The 14,985-nt window shown below is 36.1% G+C and overlaps 1 protein-coding gene across 1 annotated transcript; it reads left to right on the top strand.

The window, feature by feature from the left end:
* The first annotated feature begins 6,103 nt into the window (after positions 1-6,103).
* mafba (MAF bZIP transcription factor Ba) lies at positions 6,104-9,493 on the top strand. The gene has a single exon (XM_065282572.2). It carries the CDS (start codon positions 6,476-6,478, stop codon positions 7,658-7,660), a length of 1,185 nt encoding a protein of 394 aa, XP_065138644.2. The 5' UTR covers positions 6,104-6,475; the 3' UTR covers positions 7,661-9,493.
* Positions 9,494-14,985: the final 5,492 nt, after the last annotated feature.

Genomic DNA, 14,985 nt, shown 5'->3' on the forward strand with positions numbered 1-14,985 from the left:
CCATATTTCATCCGTACACCCCCAATTCCCAAACAGATTTATTTACAAGCTATATTCACCCCCCCCCCCATTTGGCTCTCTCTTTTTTCTGATTTCATCTCTCAATTGTACACAGGTTTGTTCTGAATGTACAAAATATTTGTAACTGTTTGATTGACTCGCGATTTGTGTGTAATGAAATAAATAGTCAATGTATAGCTCTTTATATGCATACTACATGGTTATAAATTAGATCACTTGCTCACAGGTCCTGGAGGCAACTGCACTGCATGTCAACGGGCTGCAAAAGGGTATAATGAACTGAAGGGAATAAAAAGAGTGAGAGATGCATTTATATCATTTATGTGAAAACATGAAGGTAAAACTGATGTTACAATGAAGCATGCTTGTTTTAAACAGATATCAAATAATGTTTATGCTATACTGATAAAGCACATGCTATAGAATTTGCCTGATACAGAATTATCTTACACTTCTATTAATGACTAAATGCATTAGAACATGTTTTACTAATATCATCAACCAACATCATCCACATTTTTTAAAAGCATCTTCTATCTATGTGGAGTCTAACAGATACATAGCATTTAACTGAAAATAAATAAATGAATTAATGCAAACACACAATAAAACTGAGATGTTTAGCTGACAAAAACACTCTTTTGATCAGCAATTATAAGCACAAACTTTTTAACAATTTCACCATGCTTAACTTTTTCACAGTAAAGTGAAATCTACTGTTTACAGAATGGTATAGTCCATATGAGCTTAGTGGGGTGAGAAACGGAGCGAACCATTTGAAACAGTGCAGGGAGAATGCGTTTAGACTCCAATACATCAATGCTAAACGGCCTTGTCTTACGGTAAGAGGAGAGAAAATTTGTTTCTTTCTCTCTTCCTTTTTATTTCTTTATAGTGAGCAGATGCGAGGTAGGTATCTCATAATCCTAAAGATTTCCTGATAATTCATGAGACATTCACATGACAATCCTTTCAACAAATAAAGAAATACTTATAGAAATGAAGAAGGCGTTCTTATAATTACCCCCAAATTTAAAAAAAATATTATTTTAAACAATAGCAACAACTATAATAATAATAATAATAATAATAATAATAATAATAATAATGGTATTAATAATAATAATAATAATAATAATAAAAATAATAATAATTAATATTATTATTTGTTATTATAATAAAATAATATCAGTCATAATAATTATTGTTATCTCTGTTCATCTGTCCACTTTTCTTTTGAAATATTAAACTCCTAAAATCCCAGCTCTGTTTACATCCCCCAGCCCGTCTCTGCCCACTCTCCTCTCGGGCTCAGGGTCATTCATCACGGGGCAGGAGTGGAGCCCGGGGCCTGCGGGCTGCTGTCAGGTGCTCACATCGGCCCTTTGTGCCGGCACGCAAACAAGTGTCGGATCAGCAAAAGTCTATTAAAGGCTGGTGGGCTTTTCACAAGCAATTGGCAGCGGGTCACTGACTTCACTGCTCCCGCTCTCTGGACCCTCTTTGTGTCGCCAGTGTGCCGTGACAGATCCCCGCAAGATTAATGATTTTTAGCAACCATTTCATTTTTTTCACCTCTCCTCCTATTCTGCTCATCCGCCTCCGACACTGCACTCTCTATCTCCGAGGAACTTCTAATTATTCACGTTATAAGAGAGTTTGGGCATATTTATCACTTTTCTTATTATTTATTGGTTTCCTAGCTTTCCCCCAATTATTATCGGATTGAAATGAAGTGATCAGGGATGGGAGACACCCCAGCTGTCTTTACATTTAAAACTTTAACATAACGATTGCACACGAAAAAGCAGGTTGGTATTGCGTTATTGGATTGTGTTGAATAAAGTCGCGTTGCAAAGTAATTCACCAAGACTAGGCTACTATACAATACAACTCAGTCCAAATGCATCTTGCTTTGCCATCTAAATGCAGGTCTGTTGTTTCCATAATGTTCATCTAAGTTCCATCATTCGGTTTTGGGAGCACAACAATTAAATTCACTAAACTTTTTGCGGAAGATTTAACTGATTGTTTGGCTTCCTTCATACTAGTAATGAACAGTAAAGTTATTTAACCTATAAACAGCTGTCAGATGAGATAATGGCTCTTAAGGCAATGCTATATCTTTTATCAGTATGAAGCTTTCTATAAAATAAACAGATGTATTTCTGTTTCAATGCGTTGAGTGGAAATTCAAGATTACATAATACTGGTTTATATTTTATTATTATAGACATTTATTATTTGTTGTTATTAAGTAGGCAATGTATTACTTTGATTACATTTATTTGGAGCACAACCACTACCATTTAACCAGCCGATAAAAATATGTTTACTAATTCTGTAACACGTTTTTATTAGCAATATAAACTTAAATGTACAGCCATCATTAAAAAAACAGAAGTCAAATTTTAAAGCATTTGTCGCCATTTGTTTATCCAAGTTCGTATGTATTTGTACATGTATCTGTGTACTTGCATGTTTATTTACTTAAAACGGGTTTCAAATCGGCTTTGGAATAAAGTCCCTACCAAGCATACGTGTTAAACTTCATTTGCGCTGCTGATTTTTTTTCACTAGGGGCGCCATACCCCTGTAAATCCTTTAGCTGCTTCTTAGAAAGTTATGCATTTATAAAAGTTTATCGCACTTTATTGTGATCTAGATTTACATAGATCGCAGTAAAATCAACCGCTCTCTTTTTCTGCATTTCTTTATCTTTTCCTCAACAAACGGTAGTCTGAATGTAAAGAAATGTAAAGCTAAATATGAATCCGCATGGCTTTATTACAGCAAACATCTGCTGTTATCGGTCTATTCGGAATCTGTTTTTATTATTTTAATGTGACACATTTTCTCTTATTTTGGAGCTTTGTCTTAGATGCATATTTTCGCTTTTTGCGCATTGTATGGCTTTAATATCTTGTTTCTTTTTCTCATGTGCAGATGTTATACAAACATGTCTGATATGGTCAATAAAGTAACCACGTTTAGTTTTCCCTGTATAATTTTCGATAGCACATTGACGGCATTTATTTTCATGTAGCTATTTTAAAGGTTTCAAACAGCCGACTGCATGAAACAAACATATAAAATAGCCGACTCTGCTAAATTCCGATCACATAAAACAGGGGTAAATATATACATGGAACGTGTCAACATAAAGCATTTATGAAATGGATAAAGTTGACGGTCGGTAAAATGTTGACCTGTCATTACTCAATGAATTCAGCACCACTAAATTAGTTGAAGTTTTAAATTATTCAAGTGTGTTACATATTAATATTTATCTAATCTAATAGATTATGAATTCCGTTTTCAACTTTAGCCAACTCTCTTAAAAAAACTGCGTAAACGCCCAGGTTTCAACAGGCGGCTGAAAAGATGACAGGAGACAATGCTTTCTGTCACTTTCTCCCTCTCTCTCTTTCTCCCCCTCTTTCTCTCTCTATCTCTCTCTTTCACGCACACACACCTGGAATTAGATCATTTTTGTTGAATCATTCTCGTTAATCGTTGAAAACATATTACAGGTGCCATTGCCTTTGTATTCGATGTCATAAAATTAACTAATAAAATAAACAGTACTCGCCAGTTTGGTTCCATAACAAAATATAAAAAAGCAGCTGAGTTATAATGAACAGAGAGCGACCAGTAAGTTTTATACTTACCTTTATGTCCACGATTCTGTCCCGTGTCCTTCAAAGCATAAAAATGGTACTCAAATCAGCATCCTTTTCAAATCCAGCACAGGCCTGGGACACACGCAGTCTACACGGTCCACACAGGCACTGCTCTATGAAACATTTCTGAGCTGATTTCATTTCTCTTGTTCATTCCTAAAAATCGTAGGATGTGAATCTCATTAGGCCAAATAAGCGTGCATCAACAGTTTTTCCGCCGTCCATAAGCAAGAGGATCGCTTAATAGATCATTAACCACCAATATGCTGCTGACATGAGAGTTTTAACATCTCTCCATTAGTGAAAGGGAGAAGCAGCGACTGCGGGTCTGAGAACGTGATACAGGCCGGGTACACTCAGGGTAAACGGCGATTTCTCGCTTGACTTATTATCTTGCATCTTTTAACACACAATGAATGGATATTCAGGCTCTATAATTCTAGTTATTAGCGTATAGTCTACACATCCGATAATTGACAGATTATTCGTGGTGCGAAATATTTAATAAGATATACACCAGAAATTGACAATGAAAATTACTTAAATTACAGAAAAAAACCTTAATGCACTTATTAAATTAAATGCGGAAAATTTGTAAATAGGGTTTAATAACGTAGAATTACAGCTTGATAAATCATTGCGTATATTTTAAGTTTTGATGATAAAGGACTGCCAACATCAAGACAATCTGGGATCTAAACAATATTTAATTCAATCACGGTAAAACTTTTTGAACGTGTGCGTTAAATACGGAACTTTGAGCTAAATTATAAATCATCCATGCATTTTGTGTAAATAGCAAAAAAAAAAAAAAAAAAAAAAAAAAAAAATATATATATATATATATGTATATATATATATATATATATATATATATATATATATATATATATATAAACTAAGAAATATCAGCTTGGTTTTATTATGGCAATTATTTATTTAGCGAGAGATATAGCCTACCTTTCGGTATTTTTTGGGAAAAGTTCGTACTGTTTATACTCTCTCCTGAAATAGGTGTAGAAATAATACAAAAATATTTATAATTTTTTAAAAAGAGAAGCACAAAAACTTGACAGATGCGTAATAAATATTTTGTGTTTTTACGTTATTAATCGTAATTAATCGTTCTAATTTGTTTACAGATGAAGCCACTTATCGCTTTACTTTAATAGCTATGACTACAGTACCAGCTGCAAGGGATGACCGCGCGTCAGGTGGATTCTTCAGTGAACAGCTGCGCCACATGGGGGCAGCCTTGGGTGAGTTTTCATGATTTCAATGTAAAAAAAGAAGCAAACAAATGAATTAAACAACAATAATATTCTACAGAAAAATCATACAGCTGAAGAGTTTTTGCTACTTCATTTATTTAAATTATAATTATCTCTTTTTTAGCCCATTTAACATAACATAATTTTGGGTTACATCATACTGATTTTTAAATAGTAATTGTGATGGCCTTTTAAACCTTTATGAAGCGGTTTCCTGGACAGGGCTTAGTTAATCCAAGACTAGGCCTTGGTTATATTAGGATATTTAAGCAGTTTTTACAAACATACCTTGCAAAAAACAATAATGGGGTCCATTGTGAGACAAAACAATGACACTGATGTATGTTACGATATGTCAGTGCAAGATGGTTTTAAATTAAGGCAGCTCAAATGTATTTTAGTCTGGGACCAGGATAAGCCCTGTCTGGGAAATCAACCCCTATAAGTTTAGACAAAACTTGGCTTATATTGCCTGTTGAGTTGTAATATTGAATAACTGCACAAGTGGGTATTTACTTATGTAAACCTGCTGCTGTATGTTACCAACACCGAAAAATATACAAAAGCTGTCACTTGGCCAGTGCCCTTTCAAAAAGTAATCCTTTGTACCTAAAGTGTGCATATGAGTTACTCAAATACATATCTGTACCAAATGAATACATATCTGTACCTACATAATAAGCTATTTAGACATTTAAAATGGGTATCATTTAAGTGACACCTTTTCTCATGAGACTGTTCAACAAAACATTACCAGTCACCTCAAGATTTTGTTTTCATTTTAATGAAATGTTAATGTTAGTTTTCTTCTGTTCTATTTAATTAGAAATATATTGATGATAAAAAGTGTAAATTGTGCAAAACTTAAAAAAAGACTGGCTATGCCTAAATGTATACATATGTTTGGCTTTTTATACAGCACAGAATACACAATTCTTGGTCGCACATAATCTGTCAATACAATGAAATGAGTTTTCTCTGTTTGTTAGCGCAACCACTCTCCCTTTCTTCGTTCTATCAGCTACACGCGCACCCCCCGAATCGTTATGCAAATCCTACAGATCTGATTGGACGCTAGCACCATCTGACGTCACGCAAGCGTACACTATAACAGTACAGAGCAGCGTAGCGTCCTGCTATACAGTCCCAATACTCAGGAGCGAATGCGAGCTAGATTCTCTGCGGTGCAGAGCTGGACAAACACAGCACCTTAACGCTGCTTTACTGGCTTAAGGACATATTTTGGAGTATCCGGGATCGGGACGGGAGCCCATCACTGGTACTCGCTTTTGTCTTTTTTATGTTTTGAAATTACGTCTGGAGAAGAGACGCATACTTGCGCACTGAGACTTGACTTTCTCCAGTCCTGTGAATAGACTTCAAAGACTGCAGCTGACGAGGTCTGTGTACCCTTATGAGGCAAATGTCTTTTGCAGTGCATTAATCCAGAAACTTTTTTTTTCTTTTCTTTGTTTGTTTCAATACTGCGAGTGACACTGTATGTTCCAGCGCTCGAGTGTGTCGCGTTTGGAGATCAGTTCAGAACATTGCATGCGCAAAGAGGGGGAAGGAAAGCAAAAGTCGGTTTTTGCGACGTTGGTAAACACTTTGCTAAAGAACAGGGACACGATGAGCGCCGATCTGGCCATGGGGCCCGAGTTGCCCACCAGTCCGCTGGCGTTGGAATATGTCAATGACTTTGATTTAATGAAATTCGAGGTGAAGAAAGAGGCCATGGCGGGGCTCGACCGTTCAAATATACGTCAGTGCAATCGCCTCCAAGCGCAGGGCTCCGTATCCTCCACCCCGATCAGCACGCCCTGCAGCTCTGTCCCGTCTTCCCCGAGTTTCAGCCCCACGGAACAGAAGAATCACCTCGAGGAACTTTACTGGATGCCCAGCGGTGCCTACCCGCAGCAGATGGATCCTCAAACGTTAAGCCTGACGCCCGAAGACGCGGTGGAGGCTCTTATCGGTGCCACGGCCCACGGGCACCCTCCACCCCCGCACGTGCAGCAGCTGCAGGCAGGAGGGTTCGAGGGATACAGGCACCCGCATCACCCCCACGGCCATCCGCAGCAACATCATCATCACCAATACGGCGGGATCCCTCATCACCCCGACGACCTGCCGGGTCACCCCGGGGCGCATGGCCACCACCACCATCACCACCACAGTCAGGACCCCGACAGCCCCTCTCCTACCTCCCCAGGGTCCCACCAACAGCTTCACCACCGTCATCATCACCATCACCACCCGCACGCCCACCCAGGCCAACAGGGTCACCATGGCGTCGGGGGCAGCCTGAACGTCGAGGACCGGTTCTCCGACGACCAGCTGGTGTCCATGTCCGTACGAGAGCTCAACCGGCACCTCCGGGGCTTCACTAAGGATGAGGTGATCCGTCTCAAGCAGAAGCGCCGGACCCTGAAGAACAGGGGCTACGCGCAGTCCTGCCGATACAAGCGCGTGCAGCAGAAACACGTGCTGGAGAACGAAAAGACCCAGCTCATAAACCAAGTGGAGCAGCTCAAGCAAGAGATCAACCGGCTGGCCCGAGAGAGAGACGCCTACAAACTCAAGTGCGAGAAGTTGACAGGAGCGAACGGGTTCCGCGAGGCAGGATCCACGAGCGACAACCCGTCCTCTCCCGAATTCTCTTCATGTGAGTGTCCTTATGCCTGAGAGACATTACTATTGCGATCATTTCAATAACAGCAGATGTACTCGTAGAATAACCCACAAGAAATAATAATCTCATATGTAATCATCGCCACTGACCTTGGCAACTAAACTACGAAGAACATGTTAGAATGTTTTCTGGGAAATTGTAGATTAGTGGCTTGTAGTAGCCTTCCCCTTTCTTAAAGATATCAGCAACAAAAGACATTTGAAGAACTGGGTTTTACGTTTAGGATAATAATTCAAGGTAAAACCGTCTATCCACTTAGTTTGTTCTTGGTTGTTCAAGAAAAAAAGAAAATGTTTGTGTTGTAAGCGGAGAGAGGAACTTTGGACTTTTTCCACTTGGCTAAGAAAAAAAGTCAGAGTCGAGGGCACCAGAATATGCAAAACATTACACTTCTCCTGTATTATTCCGCCCGAGTGTGGCGATTGGGGAAATTTATGCAACATCTCATTGGTTTATTGCCTGCTTGGTTATATATAGATCTACAAATATAAATATATATTAAAAAGAAAAGGAAAAACAACAAAAACAAACACGTAAATCTGCATTAAGATATTAATCCTGCATGCTGGACATGTATGGTAATAATTTTATACTTTCTCTCTTTTTTCTTTCTTTCTTTCTGTTCATTATGTATCATAAAGAGCATGTTTTTTATCTGTAGCTCTTTTTTTGGAGGGGGGATATACGCGAGACTGGCTCTCCAGTCGCTTATTGTATATGGGTTTATTTGAACTTGTAAATATATGCAACAGCAAACCTACAAACCGAGCTGTTTGATTTCCAACTTTTATGATTTGTTTTCGATTTGTTTTGGAATGGATTTCCAGCAATGGGCATTTTTTTCAGTTGCATTTCAAGTGATCAAACTTTGTAAAAGAAGCGCACTTTTTGGGTAATGATTTTGGTATTGGCAGTTTTTATTTTTGGTTGTTTTTGCAGAAGCCGCCTTTAAGAAAGACATGCTGCACAGCTACATTAAGTAATAGTGAAATTTAAAGCACGCGTTTGAAATGTGCTTATATGTCTGGTTGTATTAAGGAACCCTGTTTTACCACACATACAGGCTGTTGCATAATCTATTGCTATTCTATACTATGAGCAATACTTATAGGTCGTATCTTTTTACTTTTGATGGATATGATTGGAAACTATTTCATCTACATTTTTAGCTATTTGAGCTGCCAGTTTTATAAATCAACATTTCAATGCTCCAGCTCGATGGTGTAGGCTTCCTAAATCAGGGGGTTGTGTATTATTGCCTAACATGAAAACTACGCATGCATTTCAATGGAGAGTTACAATGATCAATGTTAAATGTTTTCCTTTATTTTTTTTTCTGCCGGTCAGTAAAAAATAAGGGATTCAGGTTCTGCATAATCTCAAAATGAAATTATATGTCTCATGTTATTGTTCAGTTTTTTTATTTCCTTGTTTGTTCTATTATTATGTCAAGATTCTGGTTCTGCTGGCCAGATGCATAGTTTTTATTTTAATGATTAAATTAACAAACTGTCAGATCATATTGAATAAGCATGGTGCTTGCATCTAAGAAATATTGTTAAAAAGTCATGCATTTAACAATCTTTTTGGTTTATTAATGATTCAACTGTGTTGAAATCAAATGTAAATTGCAGCAGCGGGTTGTTGTTTTGTTATTTTGTTAATTTCACGTATTGTGAGGGGATCAATTTTCAAATCTGTTTATATAAATAGAAAATGAATAGAGTTCAATTGGGACTGTTCCATTCAGGCTGGTTTCTGTTTCGTTTTTGCTGTTTTTGGACAAATGGTTTCCTATTTTGCTTATTAAAGTCAGTGAAATGACATTGATTTGGTAGCCGCTTATTTTATGCGTCAATTCTTGTCTCTCATGTAAAGTTATGTAACATTTAGACATACTGTAGGCCTACATGCTGCATTGTTATGTATCACTAACTTTCAATTTTACAATAACCATTTGAAAATGAATATGTTGACAGCTAAATCGTATTTCCGTCCGTTTTTTTTTTTTTTTTGTATGGCCTTGCAGACTTTCTCACCTCTTTCCGGGGTGAAACTTTGGAAACTTCGCGCTTTTAATGAGTCAGTGAGTAAATATTTTTACATTTATTTAAAAACGCTTTGATCTTCATAGTTTTATGTAAACATCACAATTAAAATATATGTAGCCTATACAAATACTTTTTGACAGAGTGTCCTATTCAGGTGGAAACGATATAAACTTTTACTTCAAAGTTTAAACACGTTTCAGCCTGAATAAACGCATTAATACGTTTAATGTTTTGATAAATAATTTAGAAAAGAGGATGAAACGTCTGTATAAGCGTGTGTGAGTTTAGGCCTTCAGTTGTGCCACGACCTCTGCAGCGCCTCGCCTGCTGACGCGAGCAGAAACCCAGCGCGCACGTGCGCTCAGTGAAATGAGATCTTTGACCTTGTGCGCAAAAGCTCAGACTGTGGGAACAGAATAATTAACCCTTCAGCTGCTCAATTCAATAAATGATTTCATGTTTTCTAAATAATGTGACAGGTAGCTTAAGTTTATTAGTAAAATCAAATCTCAAGCTTTATGCGTGCGCTTTCAGGTCAGTGCGATTCCAAACGGCAAGTTCTGCACAATTGTCGATCAGACTGCCCACAGTGTTCTTACTTCATAATTACATAAGTAAATATTGTGTAATTTGGATAAACTACATGTCATTAATGTGTTAATAGTGCAGAATAAGACTTGTTGTCACACAGCGTTAAACAGCGGGAAATATATTTTTGTTCAGTAAATTTCATACAGCTCACTGAACACATGCTGACCTTTTGTGACAACGTACCCCAGTTGTGTTACACTGTATATGCGTGAATAGGATTTAAACAAAACATTTTTGAACACAAAACAACTAACATATAAAATATAATGTGATAACAATGTTTGTTTTTACTAGAAGATAATGCATTTAATTAACCTATTACGAAAATATGATGCATGCTGGAATGTAGTTTATAAATAATTACCCCAAAATATTTAAATTTATGATAAAGGATTATAAACCATCATACAAAACACAGTAATTAAAAAAATAAACATTTGCAAAATGATATAGACCTCTTTAGGGACAATGGCCCTGAGACTATAAGCACAATGACTTGTTATTGATATATTTTTATTAGAGTAATTCAATTTAGTAAGACTTAATGTGCATAACATGTACACTTAATATAGCGTTATCTCTGACTTAATGTTGTTAACTAAAACATCCCCCTAAAATGTTTGAAACATGCAGCGTTTCATATTCAATTTTTTTGACCACAGAACCGAGTTTTCACAGAAAAAGCAGATAAACCCACCCTTAAAGTTAGTCATTGTGCCTATGACAGTGAGTCTGTTTTAAGAGCTCTGCAACTGCTCTTCAGAGCTATAGAGAAGGACGAGCGAGAGTGTTGTTAGGATTTCCTGATGGTTTTCAGTTTCTGGTGTCAGAACATTATCTGCTGTGTGCCTGCACAATCTCAAGGACAGAGCGAAGTATCGAAGCCCGAGCCAGACGGCTGACTGAGCCAAGAGCAGAACTCCCACAACAACCCATATGAGAAACATTAATTGCCTGAGAAACAAAATAATAATAATTATCATAAAAACAAAAGAATAATTTTAACAATTGAAATGATCACACCGGAAGCAGCACTCATAGCAGCTCATATACTTGGGCTGATTAGTCACATAATTTAAGTCAATAATATTGTGATCCTCTGTGAAAAGGAAGCAGATATTATGTTTATTGCATACTTCTGCCAGAGCGAAGGGGGAGTTATTAGCTTATAGTAACAGTGATTTAGGAAGTGAGTCTTTTATTGTTTAAAATTTGTTGCAATTATATTTCACCATTGTAAAGACTGATAGACACGACCGTGTAGTAAAAGAAGAAACATGAATAACACTGTATATTCTCTATTCAATTAAATGTTCAATTATTATGAAATTTTAGTGTCAATAGAAAAAATCAATTACACTCACTGTTGCTTTTGTTCAATACGCCTTCAAATTGTTATTGATTTCTATAATTAGTATCTTCTGTGCACTCATCTTTGAAATGCTGTGGGATTTTCCTTCTTGACTTTATGCTTATTCTCTTATATCTTATGTTGGTATGTCAGAGACACACTATAGGCAGGCACACTTATCCTAAGCTGTGAATGTAAGCGTAATTCAAACAGGAATAACTTCACTCTGATCTGTGAGAAGCTAACAACTGTTTCTGTTCATGATCAACATTCACTTTATTTATAAAAGTCCTGGAAACTCCTGACATCTTTATTGTAGAAACCATGGACCACTGCTAATGACAGAAGAGCCCATTTCATTACAGATTATTTCCTCTTGAATGTGGCACCAAACTCTATGTTGGTGAGTGAGAGAGACAAGTGCCATTTCTATTTAGTTTTTAAATGCTGTTGTAAAGAGTATCTGTGATTACCAAAACTCATAATTATGTTTTTTCAATTATACAACTAAATTTAAACAGGCCATGTTTTAACTGCAGTGTGTCTATACTGTATATCAAATAAGCCAAGAACGTTCAAGTTAAAGGTAAGCAAGTGCTGTTTTCATGGAAATTTCTCATTTATCTTGTCCTAATGAGGTTAAAAGACTTGCTAGTCTATGCAGAAATAATCCGTGCTGACCCTTCTCAAAACGTCTGCCTGCTGTAAACTTACTTCACTTCTAGAAATAATTAAAGACAGTCGCTAATATTTAATAGATTCAATACAGCACTCAGGTCACCATAGAAAAACTTTCCTATTACACGTTAATAAAATTAATCTCTGCTTTGACTCATAATTATATAATTAATATAACATAATCAAATGAATTGTATAATATACGAACGAGACTATAATTTGGCAGGTAGCCCTAACAACAGTCGTTTTTTTAGCTATGTAAGCTCAGCAACTAATTGTGCCATTTCATGATAACAGCTGACATCGTCATTGGGTCCGCAGTGCAGTGCTCACGACATACCGGGGTGCTCCCATGGGGACACAGGATTGAGTCTGGACTGTGTCTTCTTTAAGCTGTCTTCCCTCACATTTCCTGTTTGTTGTCACTGTCCTACTGAGAAATACAGATAAAGAGGACTTAATTATTCCTCACTGGTTCAGTTATGTTAGCTTTCAATATAAACCCATGACTGCTGTGCTCTTCACATTTAAATCATCTTTTTGAACATCATAAAGCTACCAATAAATTTGCATCACTTTTCTTCATTTTAGATATTAAGTATTTCCAAGGTCACTGAGGCGTTGAAACATTTTAAAACATTATACCACAGAAACAGTTGTTATTTATTCTCACTTCATACAGTAGTCACAAACGTGTGCATTTAAAATGAATAGAAATATCTCCTCTACAGATCACCACATGCTCAGTGTATATCAAGCTCAGTGTTGATAGCTTAATCGTTTCCATTTCCACAGACTTTCATCCACATTGACACGTCTCAACCAATACTAAGTCTTAACGTTCATTTTAATACTTAATTTTAAAGTGCCTTTGTTACAGGTTGCATGTCATTGTTATATAGTAATAACAGTTTATTATAAATAGTTTCAACTAACCCTAACCCTACAGTAAGTTAAAGTTGACACCTTAAAATAAAGTGTAACCCACAAAATACATAAATAAATATATTACTTAAAAAATACTATATTTGCTTTCTTTCAGTTTTTACTAGTACACATCAGTTTGGGTATTTAGTGTAGCTATATTGAACCAATATTTAAATATATATATTTAAATATATATATATATATATATATATGTATATATATATATATATATATATATATATATATATATATATATATATATATATATATATATATATATATATATATATATATATATATAATTAGGCTCTTTAGATTTTTTCACTTTTTCACATACCAGTTTTTGTTATTTTTTCTTCAAAGCAACCCCTTAACATAGTTGCAAAATAATTTGTTGTCTCCAAGAAAAAGTCCTTAAATACAGCCTTTTTTTTAAGTTGTAGTATTGCAGAATTTGTGCCTCATTTGTAGCACATGATGTTATGGTTTACAGTTTATGAGTATAGACCTTTTGAATAGGCCTTTAACTGAGCTTAGTAGGAAAACTATTGAACTTTTAACAGTCTCTGTTACCACTCCACCCACAATCTCCACAACTTTATAATTTCAGTGGATGAATGAATTTTGATGTGTCCAGGATTACTTTAATGACAGAAAAGTAAAACGTCAGACATTCTGGACAGAATGAACCAACAATTAATGATCATCCTCATCTATGATTATCTGGCATGTCATCTATACATAAAGCCCTGAACCAACTACTGACAAACTACTAAATTTTCCTGCACATTTGAGGCACTTAATAATCCAACAACCAATAATTATCGATGTATTCTTATTAGTTAAGTATTTACTCTGGTTTACATTAAGCACCACATTGATTTTTGCTTTTTCACACATTTATTTTTCAGAAAGAACAAACCGGTGGTCAAACAGAAAATAAAGAACACTGAATATTTATATTCAATATATCCAAGCTTTGACTTCAGCAAACTTTGTTTTTCAGACGACTTACTCTTACAGGAAGAGCAGACATTCATCACAGGAAAATCACATTTTTCCTCACAGGAGAAAGTTTCCTTTTGGCATAAGTATGGGCTGTGTCAGGGTTGGGCCTTTAGTGCCCTGAATGGCTTTAGTAAAGCCTCACAGTTTTTATCACCTTGTGGTTCCCTCAAAATTTTAATGCCTGGTAATTGTTTTGACAAATAAGGACTGTTTGTAGCTGAAGTTTGGCTCTACACATTTCACATGTAGTCTCACAAGCTAGATTTTACAGTACTGGCATAAAGTCCACCGCATATTGCAATTTACTTTGCGTGTCATTCGAATTATGGCACAACGATCTATTCTGCAGACAACACAGAAGGAAACTGTCTGTTGACTTTTGGTCAGAATTTCCCTCAATCATAATGTAATAAGTACTAATTATTCCAGAGATATAAATCTGAAAACAGAGTGGAATATAAAGTTTTGCTGGATTAATTTGTTTCCAAACTTTAAGAGACAAACCACTTGTAGTTCTTGCAAAACTCTTTAGTGAGGCATGATGTCATCACCATCCATCTTTTATCCTCAGAAGGTTATTGTAACAGCTTCCCATCTTTGAAACAAACTTATAAACTCCTGACAATATCAAGTGTACAATGTAACATCTTTTAATAAATTGATAAAGTGTTAAAAGACATTTGGGATGAGACTAACACTTAAAAAAAGGAAT

The sequence above is a fragment of the Paramisgurnus dabryanus genome, chromosome 21, assembly GCF_030506205.2.
Source record: "Paramisgurnus dabryanus chromosome 21, PD_genome_1.1, whole genome shotgun sequence".
NCBI classification, from domain to species: Eukaryota; Metazoa; Chordata; class Actinopteri; order Cypriniformes; family Cobitidae; genus Paramisgurnus; species Paramisgurnus dabryanus.

What these genes read in the sequence shown, in the direction of transcription:
- mafba (XM_065282572.2), top strand. Translation starts at nt 6,476, where the DNA reads ATGTTCCAGCGCTCGAGTGTGTCGCGTTTGGAGATCAGTTCAGAACAT.